This window comes from Penicillium longicatenatum (assembly GCF_028827895.1).
Source record: "Penicillium longicatenatum strain IBT 33135 chromosome Unknown contig_1_segment0_segment0, whole genome shotgun sequence".
In the NCBI taxonomy this organism is placed as follows: Eukaryota; Fungi; Ascomycota; class Eurotiomycetes; order Eurotiales; family Aspergillaceae; genus Penicillium; species Penicillium longicatenatum.
In genome coordinates this window covers 4,395,409-4,410,953 of record NW_026643119.1, presented here as the reverse complement: position 1 = coordinate 4,410,953, position 15,545 = coordinate 4,395,409, and the positions used below count along the sequence as shown (strand labels likewise).

The following is a 15,545-nucleotide window of genomic DNA, read 5'->3' as shown; positions in this document are numbered from 1 at the left end:
TGTTCAGCTGCTCATATCAGACTCAGTTCGTGCTCGACAATCATCACCAAGTATGGCGAACTTACCAACTATTCGCTGGGGAATCATTAGTATGAGACCGGTCACTCGAAGCAAACGATCCTGCTGCAATGTTGGCTAACATACTCGCAGCCACTGGCCTGATATCCTCATGGTTCGTTGAAGATCTGGTCCTCGACCGACCTGATGCCAGAGTCAAACATATAATCCAATCTATCGGCACATCAAGTCTCCAAAAAGGCCAGAAATTTGTAGAGCAACATTGTCCGACCGAGAATCCACAGATTTACGACTCTTACGAGAAAGTCTACCGCGACGCAGAGGTGGACATTGTTTACATCGGTACACCTCATGGTCACCATTACCGCGATACTATGCAAGCCATCGCAGCAGGCAAAAACATATTCTGCGAGAAAGCATTCACATTAAACGCCAAGCAAGCAAGAGAGGTCTTTGAAGCAGCCAAGAAAAAGAATGTCTACGTCGCCGAAGCAATGTGGCTCCGTCACAGACCGATATACCGCAAACTACAAGAACTGCTGCATCAAGACAAGATCATCGGGGACGTAACCCGCGTATTCTCTGATTTCGCGTCGGAGATTGATATCCAATCTCTGCCCTCAACATCTCGATATCGGGATATAGCCCTCGGGGCAGGATCTCTGCTCGATATCGGCGTTTACTCTCTTACGTGGCTTGCCGTGGCACTCGAGAAAGACATGGAAATGCCCCGTATCGTGGCGTCGCAGAGTCACGATGAGGGGATTGAAGTCACCACGAGTGCTATTCTTCAGTACTCCGACGGTCGCATGGGTATTGCGAGCTCCACGACCAAAACCAAGGGCTCTCCTGGGAAAACCTTCGCCGTAATCCATGGGACGAAGGGCCATATTGAGGTGTCAGGCGACGCACCTTCTTTCCCTGAATCGTTCACTGTATGGGCCAGACAAACAGATCCTGGAAATGCGCAGAAGGTCTTGTTCGATAAAGAGCAATACGAGAGCAAAACATACGAGCTCCCGATGATTGGGCGGGGCTTTGTTTGGGAGGCTGAGAATACTGCATTGGATGTTTTGGGCGGACAGAAGGAGAGTGGTATCGTGCCATGGGCAACGACTGTGCATATGATGGAGATGATGGATGAGATCAGGCGCCAGGGGGGAACCGTTTACCCCGGAGAGTAAGGAGACTTGACTTGTTGACCTACAGCACATTGCCGATCTATCAATCTTAAGTGACCGACAAAGAAGCGTCCAAATTGGTTCGTGTTTACTAGTGGACTATATAAAATTCATGGGAAACTGGACGCTGGCGAACTCGACTTTCCGCTATGGATGAACTAGGAATGCAGGTAGCTCCTGTGGTCCTATTCCTCAATAAACCACGAACAATGCAACTATAGATTGTTACTTCGTGCATCAAAAAAGGCAGATCGCCTTGTCTTCAGCTTGATGTATAGCCAATTGTCGATTCTCAAGTCCGAGGATTTCTCTATTACATTTTTTCTTTCAAATTCGTTCAAGCAATGCATGTGTAATGCTTACACGCTCGTAGTTTCATTCTACACACAATTTCCGGGTCAAGGAAGAATTGAGGCGAGATACTCGAACAAGCATGTTGATGCGGATCGAGTCCAGCCCCACAGTGCCGATCCCCAGCCCCCTCATAGATCTCACCTCTTTTCCCCTCGATTTCTGCTTTTCCTCCATTTCTCTAATTCACACCGAAGTGCATTCCTTCTTTCCAGATACCGAAGAGTCGCAATCCACCGATCCGAGCTCCTTCATCCATATCCGCATGCGCTAATTGCGCAACACCAACCGGGCTTATCAGATCATCTCACCGATCACCCAGCCCCAACATTACCATCATTCCAAAACCATGGAATCCATTCCATTTCCCGAGGATCTAAACCTCAACACATCAATCCTTCAGCCTGCACCATCAATAAACGAAAAAACCCACCAAATCCTCTCCTCCAACCTCCAAAAACGCTACTCAACAATCAGCATTCCTTCAACCTACGGCGGCCTAAATGGTCCACCACCCGGAACAGTGGCCGGAATAGTGCTAGGCAGCGTAGGCGGCGTCGTCCTGATCCTCTACCTGACCTTCCTCGCTCTAAACCCCGGCGGCCTCGCACGCGGGGTAAGCTCCTCAGTGGACGAAGAGGTAGTGGCAACCGGCCGACGGGGACCATCACTGCGCCGGCATGGCGATACAATCGAAGTTGTGGAGGAGCGTGATCGGAGAGACAGTTATCGGCGTCGGCCGAGTCCTCGAGACCGGGATGATGATCGGATTGTGGTTGAGGAGTCGATGACCGGGACTGCGACGTCGGATGGGAGGGATGTCGTTGAGGTTTTTGAGGAGGAGTCGTCGGCCGTTTCGTCTGTTTCCACGAGGCCGCCTAGGAGGGCTAGGAGTCATCGCTCTGGTGTCAGGACCATTGATCCGTTGGATTATGGGGGGTGAGAGTGAGTATGGGGGAAGTCGGTATCGGTGATTGAATTAAGGATTTGCATTTATGCTTGTTCTTTGGAATGTTTGCATATACCCTACTTTTTTTTGTACTGATTTTTGATATTTTGATGCTTATACGATGTTCAAGTTTACCTAATGAACCATGATTTACATATCTGAAGATGTATGAGCGTTTGACTCGTACTGATTTTGATAAAGAAACCCCAAAGAAACAGAGAATGAATTGTACAAGTACAACGTCAACCAAGACGCACTGAATTCCGTTTGCGCCGGTGATAAAAAATAAAAGTCAACCTGAGAGACGCCATTCCGAGGACATCTCAGAATTCCAAAGCACCCACAATGGACAATACCAAACCAAAAAAAGAAAGACAAAGAACCTCAAAACATATATCATCCCCAACATCTATCCTCATAAACCATAATCTGAACGGAACCGCGGGTCGGCTCCGTATCAAACACTCGTATGATGCCCGCATCCGGCGACACCGCACCACCTAGAACAAAATATCCAAGCAGCAGCAACAAGCCATCGCAGCCATCAAACCAGCACAGATTCCACCTGCACCAGATCCTCCGCCACCGCTGTTACCGCCATACCGATTGCCACCGCCGTAGTAACCCTGTTGCTGCTGTGGGTACTGCTGTTGCGGGGGGTAGTACATCTGGCCTTGCGGCTGATTATAGTATCCCTGCTGTTGTTGAGGATAGCCTTGTTGCTGTCCATAGTAGCCCTGTTGACCTTGCTGGCCATAGTAGTCTGATGCGGCGCCTCCGCCTTGGGGCGGCGGGGATTGGTAGCCCGGATTATTGTTGTAGGCTGGTTGAGGGTAGGACGGGGGTGGACTTGTCTGGACCTCATAGTTAGCCAAGAATAAACAGATGGGACGTATGGGTGGAGGGTTGAGGCCTCTCGGGGACTTCGCGACGCACAGGCTTGTTGTAGGACATCTTTACGGATCTCGAGAGTTTGAAGTGGAGCCGTAGATAAAAAGGATTGCCGATCTGCAGATGAGTGGACAGTCGATGTGGAGATATGTGGGTTTTCAGGGTCCAAGGTAATATAGTTAATGAAAAGGGGTCCCCAAGAGACACTGGGTTGATCCGAATGCGCCGACAGAAAAGAAAATTCGCAACCACGGAAGTGCAGGAAGAAGGGATTATGTAGAAGAACGCGCGGATCGGCACAAAAGTGGAGTTGTGGCGCATTTCCGGGGTCGCTGAGTCATCCCGGCGCTCATTGTAAGTGAACGAACCAGCTAGTTAGACTTCGATTTTCAAGCGTACAGTATACGTAGCAGTTAGGTAGCAAGATTTTGGAAAGCGCTTAAAATAGTATATAGCAAAGCCTTATATAGGACAGGATCAACAGTGAGCAAGGAGATATCGATTCTGGCTTTTGGGGAAACAGAACGGACGCTGTCCAATGTATCAACGCGGAATTAAATGCACAGCCAAAAAGAAAATGGGGAAATGCTAGGCACAATGCTAGACCGCAATATGCTAGGGCCAACTAAGCCCGATAAACAAAATGTTAGCAATGAAATTCACAGAGGATTTATGCTTGGTCCTCAAGGGAGGCCTTCTTAAGCTCCTCCGATGCATCGGCAACGGCATCCTTCTCCTGGGTCAGCTCGGCCTCGGCCGTGGGGGCACCGTTAGCCTGAGCGGGCTTCTTGGCGGCATCAGTGCTGCGGCCGTTGGACTTCTCCTCGGATTTGGTCTCCTCCTCCTCAAGGCGAGCGATCTCCTCCTTGGCCTTCTTAATGTTCTGTGACACTTGTTAGCAACTGTTAAATGAACCCACATACAAGGTACTCACCTCCTCGGTCTTGCTGGCCTGGGTGCTCTTCCATTCGGTGATCTTGGCGGCCAGCTTCTCGATAGCAGCGGGAACGTCGGACTGGTTCATGGGGGGATCAATCTTGACCTTGCTGAACTCCTCAATGATACCGACGTTCATGTTGAACTTGGAGGCCTCGGGAGCGGCACCCTTCTTGCCGCCCTTCTTGCCCTTCTTGCCACCACTGCCGACAAAGTAGTCCTCCTCATCATCCTTGCGCACGACCTTCATACCCTTGATGGCGGAGTCGTCAACAGTGCGGCCAACGCCGGCGCGGAAGTTGCTATCCTCATCCTTCTTGTTGTCTAGACCAAGGGCAGCGAAGTTGTAGGCGGGGTCGAAGTGACGGATGAGACCTTGAGCAGTTAGGATCTCATCGACGTAGGCGAGGTTGGACGCCTCCTCGAGCTTCTTGTCAGCGACCTTCTTGCGCTTCTCACGCTCAAAGGCATCACGCTCAGCCTTCTGACGCTCACGGCGCACACGCCATGCCTCGTCCTCGTACTCCTTGTAGGCGCGACGGGCCTTGAAGTAGTTGTCCTTAATCTCACGGATAGCAGTGTACTTCTTCTGCTGGTCGTTGCGCAGCTTGGTGCGCTCGTCGCGGAGAGCGTTCAGGTTCTTGTAGACACCGTCCTGCTCGGCCTTGATGGCATCCAGCTCCTTCTGGATCTCGCCATACTTGTCACCTAGGGCCTTGGCCTCGGGGTTGTCCATGCTCTTGCGGAGCTCCTGGATCTGCGCCTTCAACTCGTTGATTCCCTTTTGAGCGTCCTCGAGACCGGCGAAACCCTTGCGCTGCTTGCGCATCTGGGAGATATCGGAAAGAGCCTTGCGCTCATCCACCAGCTTCAGGGTACCAGAGTCGACCTGCTTCTCAAGACGGGCGATCTCCCGGTCGATCTCCTCAACGTTCTTGAATGACATCTTGCCGCGGGAGTTGTTCTGCTCAGCAATGCGCGCCTTCAAAGTCGACTCTAGACCATTGATCTTCTCCTGGATGCTGGAACGAGAGGTCTTGAAGCCAGCCTGCTTTTGGCGGATGGAGGAAAGTTCGGCGCGGAGTTCCTGCTGCTTTTTGGCGACAGGCGAGTCCTGGTTGTTGGGCTTGGCACCGTCCAACTTGGCCTTGATTTGGTTCTTTTGCGCAAGTTAGTCATTGACTACTTCTCCAAAAACTGGAAATTTGACTTCTAAAACCAAAAAAAAAATAAACGTTCAAAAAAACAGTGGGGGGCACGAGGACACGATGCCACCATGGCCTTCAATGAAGTTCGCCATTGCGCAAAATTCCACTGCAGGATGAAAACCTAATGCAACAAAGAGATCGAAAATCAAATCAAATCATGTATCGTACCAATTTCTCCTGAGCGGCGGTGTGTTCCTTCTCAGCCTGGGCCAAGTTGGCCTTGTAGGCCTCCTCATCGGGCTTGGTGGGCTTAACCCGCTCCGCATGGGCAGTGTCGGCCATTGTGAATAAATCAGAAGCGAAGAAGGAAGAAAGGAAAGAATTGCCTCCGAAGTAGGGAAGAGAAAGAAAAGAGACCAAAGAGAGGGAGTAGCCCACGAGGGGAAAGGAGAATAATTAAAACGGTTCGGTCGGTTTCTCCGCTTTGACTAAGTCGTTCGCCTGGCAGAAAGTTCCCGCCGATTTTTCTGTTCCTTATCACTTCTCTCGGTTTCCGCGCACCTTTGCATCTCTGACTTTCTTCACTGCCTTTCACCTGACTCCATAACTGGGGCTCATTCAATTTCACAATGGACGGTGAAATCGCGCAGCGCAGCGGCGACGAGGCCGACAAGGAGATGACCCGTCTCTGGCGCACATGGCGGACAGTCTATGAGATGCTTTCGGACCGAGTGAGTTTTTATTCCTAGAGACCCTCAAAGCTTCCATGGGCTTCACATACTGCAACAGAGCAAGACTGACCAGATGCGCGACGCGACAACAGGGCTATGAAGTCTCCGATGATGAGCTGCAACTCTCGCTGATCGACTTTAAGCACAAATATGCTGACCCCATGGGATACCCAGAGTATGCAATTCCTCAAATTCCCACCTCAGCCCAGCTCTCGACCTGAAATATTCGATGGGGGGAAGATAGCTTGACTAACGCGCATATCCTTACCAGCCGCACCAAGATGAAAATCCAAGCCCGCCCCACCGAGGAAATGAAAATGAAATACACAGCTCTCCCCAGCAAATCAAACCCCACTCCCCAGCCTGACTGTGGTACTATCTACGTCGACTTTTGTCCCGATTCCTCTGGTGTCGGTACCAAGCAAGTTCGCGCCTTCAACCACATCGTTGACGAGAGCAACTTCCACACCGGTGTCTTCATCACCCAGACCCCCATCTCGCCCTCTGCCGTACGCCTGCTGAGCGGTATCCCCGGCCGTATCTGCGAGCACTTCCAGGAGCAGGATCTGCTGGTCAACATTACCCGTCACGAGCTTGTCCCCAAGCACGTCCTCCTTAGCCCCGAGGAGAAGGCCCGTCTGCTCGAGCGATACCGTTTGAAGGAGAGCCAGCTGCCACGTATGCAGGTTTCGGATCCCGTGGCACGGTACTTGGGCTTGCGTCGGGGACAGGTTGTGAAGATTATTCGGAAGTCCGAGACCGCTGGTCGTTACGCCAGTTACCGATGGGTTATCTAAGGGAGAAAAGAGAGAGCCAAAGTTTCTAGAAAGACCAATTGTGTCTCCCTGCGAAACAATTGGGATTTTTGGTTGTCACCGAAAAGAAAACCCTCCGATTCTGATCGAGATCGAGGGAAAACTGGGAACCCACCACATGCGCATCAGTCTCGACCTCTCTGAGAAGACAAATCAGCTGCCACATATTCCCAAGATCAGCTGTGTCAGATGCCAGGGAGAATCGGGCACGGAGTTTGTTTATTTTTTTTTGTTGACTGCACCACACAAACGAACCAAAAAAAGTTGTATTATGGGCAGCATGGCGTACTGGCGAATTCTTTCCGCGAAGAGGGAGGGGGTTTCCAACCTTTGATTTTACATAGTAATGCTCTCTGCTGTGCTGTCGAGCTAGAAGAATACACTGAATGTCTATACATTAATTCTTTGCAGTAAAAAGTGCTATGTTCATGGCCTCGTTTCATGTGATGTACAGACAGTATTTGATATTCCAAACATATGGAAAGAGGCACCTCCAACGCCAACGCTGCCAGGAAACAATATCCTTGGAACTTATGGGGGTATAGTCCAAGATTCAAGGTGACACCCAATCCAATCCAATTTATTCTGGAGCCGATTCCAACTCCTGATAGCTCCATATTCCAAAATCATCGAGTCGTGAGGATATCAAACTCAAACACCAAAAAAAAGATAACAAAAAAAAGAAACCAATCAACGAGTAGGCGGGGAATGCCTAGATAAGAGCCCACCCACATCCTGCAGCTCAACGTTCACATCCAGTGAAACATCAGGCGCAGCCCGGTAAGGTGGGAGGGCATGTAAAGGTCGGGTATTAGTTGGAGCAAGAGGCGTTAAAAAGCGTGGGGTAGTCCGGCCAGCAGTTCGCGAGGGCAGAACACCCAAATCCTCGAGAAAAGCTCTTCCTCCTCGAGATGGGCGCGATTGATTCACAGATAACCCTTGTTCTGTTCGGGTAGGACGTAAGCCCGCACGAGAATGTTGGCTCTCTTTGTCCTGATCTAGTAGACCGCCGACATCGAAGAACGACACTCGCGGTGAGGAGAGGGTAGATTGTGAGAGGGCGGGGTTTTCGCGAGGAGACTGGTTGGTCTTGATATATTCTCGCGGACTGACATCCATATCGAGGCTGTCAGTCATCGAGAGAGGGTTATCGTCTGAGGGACGAGGTTGGTGGAAGGACCATGATGGATTGAGAGAGCCGGTGCGTGCAACGTGCAAGGGAACAGGTGGTACGGGCATAGGCATAGTGTGTGATTCTGACGACGATGCACTCGGGTGCAGCTTAGGATCGAGTCTTATACCCAATCCACCAGCAAGATCGGAGTCGCTGCCCCATTGATGCTGCATGAGTGTATTGCGACGGATATAGCTGTTATCAAGACTTTCGCTGACAGATGCAGAAGCCATTTCGCGTTTATATTTGAGTTTCTTGACGCCGCGGTCGCGGACGAAGGAGCCGATGACGAGGGCGTTGGAGACGGCTGTTGCGGCGAGGATCTCGAGTGAGGCCATGAGTGACCGATAGGGTTGATTGCCTCTGCGTTCGATGACAGTGGGTACGCGGTAACAGGTGATTCCGACTAGGAGGAGGGAGAGACAGAAGAGGATGACGAGGCCTATTTTGCGTTTGATTGGCATTCTGGACATGATGACTATCGGAACAGGGAAGGCGATGAGAAGAAGGTCGGTTATGACATCGCAGGTACCCATTGTGATGAGCTGGGCATATCCGCAACGACATGGCGGGCCGGGATTGGGAATGACCTGCCAGTACTGGTCGAATGGTTGACATTCAGCCAACGTTGCAATCACGACAGCCACCAGGGTCGAGGCCAAGAAGAAGTGAACAAAGCGCAGGAAGATGGCGGTGGATCGACGGGAGACCATGCCTGTGACTCGTTTCAGAAATTCACAGACGGTGAGCTTGGCTGTCCAGATACTAGGATCATTGATATCAGTATACTGTATGACGCACCCGACGGACGGGGGGCTTGTCTCACAAGATCGCGTAAAAGATCCTTGCTACCAAAACGAGCTTACTCCCGATCTCTCTTTTCGAGACTTCTTCCGCTGTCAAGCCGGCCGTCTGAACGTTGTTTGTGCCATAGACCAAAACGTAATGTACCAAGACCATGCGGCAGACGAGAGGAACCATGCTGAGCGTCATCACTTTGTCCTCGGGGAAGAAGCGCTCCATGCGCACGTAGCGACCACATAGACGGACGATGATAATGACTATCGAAAAGGCTGTGGCCCACCAGCTCATCAACAGGGACGGATTTACATCCTCGCGGGTTTCATAGGCGGGAGGAAGCTGGACGTGGAGTCCACGTACAGCCAGAGACGATTCCATGATCCCCGCCGCCTCCGAAGAGGGGCTTTGCAGTCTGTTTGCAATCTCACTGTTTCCTCAAGACTTCTCACCCAGGAGAATAGCAACCTTTTACATGTCGCACGTGAGAAGCAACGGGGTATCCAGTCGGTGGGGACAGTGGAATGGCACTAGTCGGGGCGATCAGCAAAGCCCACTTAGGCTATCTTTGGGGGGGGGGGGGGTTGTGCTCTTAAGAGCACACGAGTGCCCTCCGTGGCGGAGTTCGTGAAATGTGAAACGATATGCACCAAGCCCCATGGGCCAAATCAGAAAATAAAGAGGGGAAACCGGAGTATCGGTGAGCCCCGGAGAAACAGGCTATGAGGTCAAGGATTGCGAGGGCGACATTTCGACAACACGATGATAACAAACGAGCCAGTGAGATGCTTTGTACTAATCTACTTCCAACCTATAAACACTATCGGGGGGAGACCCATCGCAAAACTAACTAAGTGCCAATCGGCGACCCTGATTCGCGCAAACCACTGGGGAGTGAGCTATCTCCATCTCCATCCCAGCCAAGCTGACGCCAAAAACCGGGTCATGATTTGAGGAGTCCATCGTGTCATCATTGGTCAAGATCGGCGTACTTTGTAACGTTCGCTGGCCCGGAGTCCGGGAGCTTTGACCTAACCCGCGATATTTAAGAACTTTGTGAGTGCCAGACTAGATAAATTGATTCCGAGGTAGAACAATCGGTATTGTTCACGTGGGAGGTTCCTCAATGCGTTGGATCTCGGTAGAAACTGCCGCTTATGCTATACGAGTCCAAGGCCTGGGGCGTTCTTAAACTCGGTATCAAGCATCGGGTGGATGAGAATCAAAACCTTATAACGGAGTCGCCCCAAGAGAGAAGCCTTTTACAGTTTACCTGGAGAAACGCAGTGAAAACCCTTGGAAGGCGCAGACCCCAATTTGACACCAGAGGCACGCGACAGAAATACGAAACCCAATGTGTCTGCCTTACAGCCTCAATCTCACGGTGGAGTCTCCCTAGTCTAGACCCGGCCCAATCAGAGTGAGAGCCCTGATAAAGCTAGTGACAACGGGCTAAAATAGCCTCTCTTTGGATCTAGATGGTAATAAATTGGAGTTGTTATCGTAGTGACCTGGATATCAACCCGCGGATACAGATAATCTCCTGAACTCTATTTAATCGCGCATGAAACGGGCTTTTCCACGGTTACGCAACCACCGCAGCCGCCGCATCCTCCCGTTTCGCCTCGTCCCGAAGCGACTGGACGCCAGATCCCGCAAGTAAATTATCCAGAACAGCCCGCAGCTCCTGCAGGAACTTGGTCACCTCGTTCTCAGTACCAACGGTGATACGAAGACAGCCCTCGCAGCCATGCTCTTTACCGCGGAACCGCACCACAACTCCACGCTTCTCCGCCAACGCCTCATACGCCGCCAGCGCAGTCACGTTGCTCGGTTTCCCGGCCGCATCCAAAATCTCCACCAACAAGAAATTCGAGTCTGTGCCACCCAGGAACCGGCCAACCCCGGAAATCTGCGGCAACTCACGGAGCAGACGGTCGCGCTGCGCGACGATCTGGTCACGGTACTGGTGCATCACTGCCAGATTGGGTTCAGTCAAGGCGGCGGTCGCAAGTGCGCTGGTCGGGCTGGAGATATTGTAAGGGGCCTTCAGGCTGTTCAATAACCGCGCGATCTCGGGACTGGTATACGCAACGCCTAGACGAATACCTGCAAGACCGAATGCCTTGCTGAGAGTTTGCATGACGGCGAGGTTGGGCCACTCGGTGACCCACTCGGCCAGACTGGCGCCCTCCTCGGCGAAATCGATGTATGCTTCATCCACGATCACCACGCCGTTCCATGTGGGGTGCTCCAGTACCTTGCGGATGTCGTCCTTGCGGATCAGGTTGGCGGTCGGGTTGCCGGGAGAGCAGATATACACGAGTTTGATGGATGGGTCAGCGGATAGTGTCTCGTTGATCTTGTCGACCTGCAGCTGGAATCCGTTTTCCACATCTAGCGGCACCTTGACGATGTCAACGTCGTTGATCTGGGCGCTCACACTGTACATCCCGTAGGTCGGTGGGCAGGTGAGAATCTTATCCTTCCCTGGTGCGCAGAAGCACCGGAGCATCGCATCGATAGCCTCATCGGATCCGACACCCACAAACAGGCTCTCAGGCTTCAGGGTCTTTTGTGTGTGGTGGTGGGTATTGCGGAGGTTGCAGAAAAGCTGCTTAAGTTCAATTTGGTGACTGTAGCGTTCAATTGAAAGTTAAGACACACTCGTAGAAAAGCACGGGACGAGGTCTTACGGATCGGGGTATCGGTTCAGGCCCAGGAAGTCAATCTCGGGCTGGGGGCATTGCAGGGCATCCTCCTTGCTCCATGCTAGAGACGGGCCGTAGGCATTCTCGTTGGCGTCCAGAAGGACGTTCGTGCCATCATCTTTGTAGTCACTGATTCATTAGCGCACGAGCGATATCGGAGGCATTTCGGAGCTGACCTACTCTCTGGCGCAGCGATAAGGCTGCAATTGCAGGATATTAGGTCGGGCACATTTCGACAAATCGAATGGTGAAACTCTGGACGCCATTGTGGGTGAGGATATAGACAGATGTGAAGAACCAAAGTTGGTGGGGTGGCGGGGATTTATGTTATCGCCGAAATCATGACTCAGACGGAAGTATGACTCTCAACTCTAATTTCCTATCGAATCTATCAACCCAGCGAATTAACTCTCTACAACTACTAATTAATAGGCTGTTCATGGGCTCAGTTCCTTCAATTGCCCCAAGCTTGACTGGGCGCCACGTCGCTCTGCTTGCTTCTCTGCCATGGTCTATTTGCACAATATTAACGACATTCTTCAGATCATTGGATGTCACATACTCAACCCTTTTTTTCTAGAAATTCTTGTGTGAACTGACCTACCTGAGCATTCTGAGTCTTCTTTTTTGGTGGAACAAAGCGAACTTCAACTAGGTGAAGTTTACCCTTAGCTAGGAGTTTAGGAATTGCGCGCAGATTCCAATCTCATAACTCATACACTGTGATTCGGAACCTACTCGTTCGAGAATATGCCATCGTAACAGGTGCAGTAGCTCTAAGACGTTTTTTCTATTTTTGGATTACCTAGAACTTTGAATATTTTGGGGTCAGACTAATGTCATGCACTACCGTGCGGCGAAGTCGATAGATGTACTATCTACACGAAGCAATCTTATTCCTGGTAATAACTTCTTTAGGTGATGAGTGTCACGCCTAACATATGAGGGAGAACTCCCGCAGTATAACAGCAGTACATTACTGCCACATGAACAACTGCCGAGGTCGTAGTATGAATACAGCATAACTACAAAATGCCTACAGTACGAGACGGATCTAGAGTAGCACACTCGCTGAAGAAGACTCGTACTTGAATAGGAGCGCGGGACAGGACTCAGGAGTTCTCCAGCGATTATATTATATTTAATCCAGACCTACAGGATAACACAATATCCATATAGTACCTTTACACTACTACTTTTATTTAGGGGTGAAGCGATTATAATATTAGAATAGGAGTGCTGTTCTAGAGGTAATATAGATAAGAGTGATAGTGTGAATATACTAGTAGTAGAACCACGCGCTGCGAGGAGAATATTGGCCATTTCTCCTACAATAGAGGGGCAGCACCACGCGAATCCATAGAGAGTAACCATTGCGTAAGCGAATCCTCCGCTTTTTGTGTTGCTTTATGGCTATTGGCGTGCGTATCGTCTTGGTAAACGCAGCTATTAAGCCGGTTGCGAAGCGTAGCCCTCGTGATTCGAATTATCTCCGCAGCTTGGCATTGAGAGCGCACCTTGTGATTTTTTGACTTTTTTCACTGCGTTTTGGTGACATAGTAGGTGGTTAAACATGGTAGGTGGTGGTAGGGCGGGGGGTGGACGGGCCGCCCCAATCTCGCTTTCGATGAATATCGCACCCTATCCAGGTAGGATAGCTAGTGTTCTTACGCTAACCGCCATACCAGAGATATCATTGGTCATTGGTTTCGATCATAGGAGACTAATTTCAATGCGGCCCTATCGAAGAGGGGAATTGGGATCTCAGCCGCCGTGGAGAACACAAAGGTTACACCTAGCATGCACGCTTCATCCTATATATAGTTAGTGGCGGTTATCCGGTCTCCAAGGCTCTTGGCTGCATTCTACCGATGTTTGTGGAAGCTTTAGCGCTGGGTCACTGAAAGTCCCCTTTTCGTGTCCCTGATCCTCCGATCGCACCGATTTGCCCCTCAATCTTCGTACCACCAGGGCAGCTGTTTTGCCATGACGTGTTTTCCATACTGAATCATAATCATACTAATACGAGTTGACGGCTGAGCACTTTGTCCCTTCCTCCAAGCTATCTTCCATCTGGCTTCTAGCCCACGACTATAGGCTGGTCTCACGAAGCAGGCGATTCACTACGTCCCGTGCGAATTTGATCAGTCCAGGATGGATGGGCTTGAAGTCGCCCCAAGGCAGGACCACACACGAGGGCATTATAGCCAGCTTCAAGTTGCCATTGAGGCAGAAAAAGAAGCCAACAACCATGCTGGAGATACATACTACGTATCCGGACCAATAAAAGCGGGCCCAGTCACACTCGAAGATGGTTCGCCTAGAGCTGGTTCTTCGAGCGACTCTAAAAGAATATGCGGAATGAGGCTCTCAGTGCTCTGGTTGCTGTTAGTTATCGCGGTTTTGGTGATAGGTGGTGCAGTGGGCGGTGGAGTAGGAGGATCACTGGCTAACAGAAATTCAAAGTATGTTTCGCGCTCACTTCTAACAAGATCCATCTAACATGGTATCTCACAGCAACTCCGCCTCTACTACCGCTGCCTCCACAACACCTGGCAACTCTGCATCCTCCATTCCACAGTCCTCTACTACCACTGCCTCCACAACTGCGTCAACAACATCATCTGCCCCCGTTACATCAGGCACAACAGGGGTGGCTGCGAATCCATGCCCCGGGCGGAACCTAACTACAATTACCGGCTCAGACGGATCGATATTCACTTTACTATGCGCCGTTGACTGGCCGAAGGGCGTTGACTCATCATCCGGCAATGGAACAGTCAGCGATCTAGGTTTTCCATCAACAGAGTATAGTTTGAAATCCTGCATTTCTCAATGTGTGAAGTGGAACGAAGCGGATTCAGACGAGCAATGCAAGGGGATTTCCTATTCTGCGAATCTGACGGCTGCGTTTGATGGAGGTCAGGAAGGAAACTGCTTTTTGAAAAGTAGTGTTGGGGTGTATTTCCCTAATTCGGAAACAGGTATGTCCGCGGGGCTCCTGGGCGGTTGAGGTACTGTTTAGGCCAGTGGCGTCAATTATGTACAATAAAGAGAAACTACGTGATGATCTATCCTGTAGTGCCATAAGAGTCGAATCAAATAAGAGGAACTCTAAGAATGGGCTGCTGAGTTATCGGCTCACTTCGGCTGTCAACTAGTCAGGAGTAACAAACATGCTGTCATAGCCAAGCAGTTATATAATTGTCCCATTTTCGAGAAAAAGGCACTCAATAAGCGATTTAGATACATTGAAAGTTACGATATCACAGATATTCCAACGGAAACAAACCCCGTGACATGGAAAAAGAGTCTCCTGAGATGCTGACCAGGAACATTCTGGAAGCGCTTTCAAGGTTTGTGTGCGAGTGCTTCAACTAACACAATCCTGACACTAATATAGATTTCAGCAATCCGGTGATTTCACAGCCTAGGTCTAGGTCCCGCTAGGTCATGCGGAAGCCTAATAAAGGTACCTAATTTTCGCAAAACTTTCGGTCTATAGCTAGACACCTTAGTTTTAGGGAAAAAAAAAAAAAAAAAAAAAAAAAAAAAAAAAAAACTTCCTAAACCGTACCTTTTTACTCTATTCCCTAATATGCCGATAAATGATTACGGTATGTGGAAAGCAAGGCCCGTGAAATACACAGATGAACACGACGGACATGCTACATCATCCGAGACCTGGGAGGACTACCTAGATCGAAAGGACGACGCGCCGATCTGACGGAGAATCTGGTGAGACTCAAGGAGGCATTAGTAGCCCCCTCTTGGGCGAGATGGTCTTCAATACAGATCAGTTACTCTCACGAATCCCACAGACCACACCAGGTCCTGTCTCC

The 15,545-nt window shown here is 50.4% G+C and overlaps 8 protein-coding genes across 8 annotated transcripts; 4 read left to right on the top strand and 4 right to left on the bottom strand.

The window, feature by feature from the left end:
- Positions 1 to 52: 52 nt before the first annotated feature.
- N7484_002425 (Gfo/Idh/MocA family protein) lies at positions 53 to 1,202 on the top strand (the record flags this gene model as incomplete). Its single annotated transcript, XM_057112845.1, has 2 exons — positions 53 to 89; positions 151 to 1,202. The coding sequence occupies 2 exons, from the start codon at positions 53 to 55 to the stop codon at positions 1,200 to 1,202; spliced, it is 1,089 nt and encodes a 362-aa protein (XP_056977582.1).
- Positions 1,203 to 1,899: 697 nt separating this feature from the next.
- N7484_002424 (uncharacterized protein) lies at positions 1,900 to 2,493 on the top strand (the record flags this gene model as incomplete). The annotated part of the gene is made up of 1 exon (XM_057112844.1): positions 1,900 to 2,493. The coding sequence occupies one exon, from the start codon at positions 1,900 to 1,902 to the stop codon at positions 2,491 to 2,493; it is 594 nt and encodes a 197-aa protein (XP_056977581.1).
- Positions 2,494 to 2,999: 506 nt separating this feature from the next.
- N7484_002423 (uncharacterized protein) lies at positions 3,000 to 3,453 on the bottom strand (the record flags this gene model as incomplete). The annotated part of the gene is made up of 2 exons (XM_057112843.1): positions 3,000 to 3,353; positions 3,436 to 3,453. 2 exons carry the CDS (start codon positions 3,451 to 3,453, stop codon positions 3,000 to 3,002), a joined length of 372 nt encoding a protein of 123 aa, XP_056977580.1.
- Positions 3,454 to 4,060: 607 nt separating this feature from the next.
- On the bottom strand, positions 4,061 to 5,816 carry bfr1 (putative nuclear segregation protein (Bfr1); the record flags this gene model as incomplete). The annotated part of the gene is made up of 3 exons (XM_057112842.1): positions 4,061 to 4,273; positions 4,325 to 5,485; positions 5,703 to 5,816. The coding sequence occupies 3 exons, from the start codon at positions 5,814 to 5,816 to the stop codon at positions 4,061 to 4,063; spliced, it is 1,488 nt and encodes a 495-aa protein (XP_056977579.1).
- A 287-nt stretch (positions 5,817 to 6,103) lies between these two features.
- On the top strand, positions 6,104 to 7,002 carry N7484_002421 (DNA-directed RNA polymerase core subunit RPB5; the record flags this gene model as incomplete). The annotated part of the gene is made up of 3 exons (XM_057112841.1): positions 6,104 to 6,205; positions 6,298 to 6,380; positions 6,477 to 7,002. The coding sequence occupies 3 exons, from the start codon at positions 6,104 to 6,106 to the stop codon at positions 7,000 to 7,002; spliced, it is 711 nt and encodes a 236-aa protein (XP_056977578.1).
- A 708-nt stretch (positions 7,003 to 7,710) lies between these two features.
- On the bottom strand, positions 7,711 to 9,373 carry N7484_002420 (putative integral membrane protein Pth11-like; the record flags this gene model as incomplete). Its single annotated transcript, XM_057112840.1, has 2 exons — positions 7,711 to 8,959; positions 9,021 to 9,373. 2 exons carry the CDS (start codon positions 9,371 to 9,373, stop codon positions 7,711 to 7,713), a joined length of 1,602 nt encoding a protein of 533 aa, XP_056977577.1.
- Positions 9,374 to 10,577: 1,204 nt separating this feature from the next.
- Positions 10,578 to 11,969, bottom strand: N7484_002419 (histidinol-phosphate transaminase; the record flags this gene model as incomplete). Its single annotated transcript, XM_057112839.1, has 3 exons — positions 10,578 to 11,628; positions 11,689 to 11,832; positions 11,884 to 11,969. 3 exons carry the CDS (start codon positions 11,967 to 11,969, stop codon positions 10,578 to 10,580), a joined length of 1,281 nt encoding a protein of 426 aa, XP_056977576.1.
- Positions 11,970 to 13,857: 1,888 nt separating this feature from the next.
- N7484_002418 (uncharacterized protein) lies at positions 13,858 to 14,716 on the top strand (the record flags this gene model as incomplete). The annotated part of the gene is made up of 2 exons (XM_057112838.1): positions 13,858 to 14,168; positions 14,221 to 14,716. 2 exons carry the CDS (start codon positions 13,858 to 13,860, stop codon positions 14,714 to 14,716), a joined length of 807 nt encoding a protein of 268 aa, XP_056977575.1.
- Positions 14,717 to 15,545: the final 829 nt, after the last annotated feature.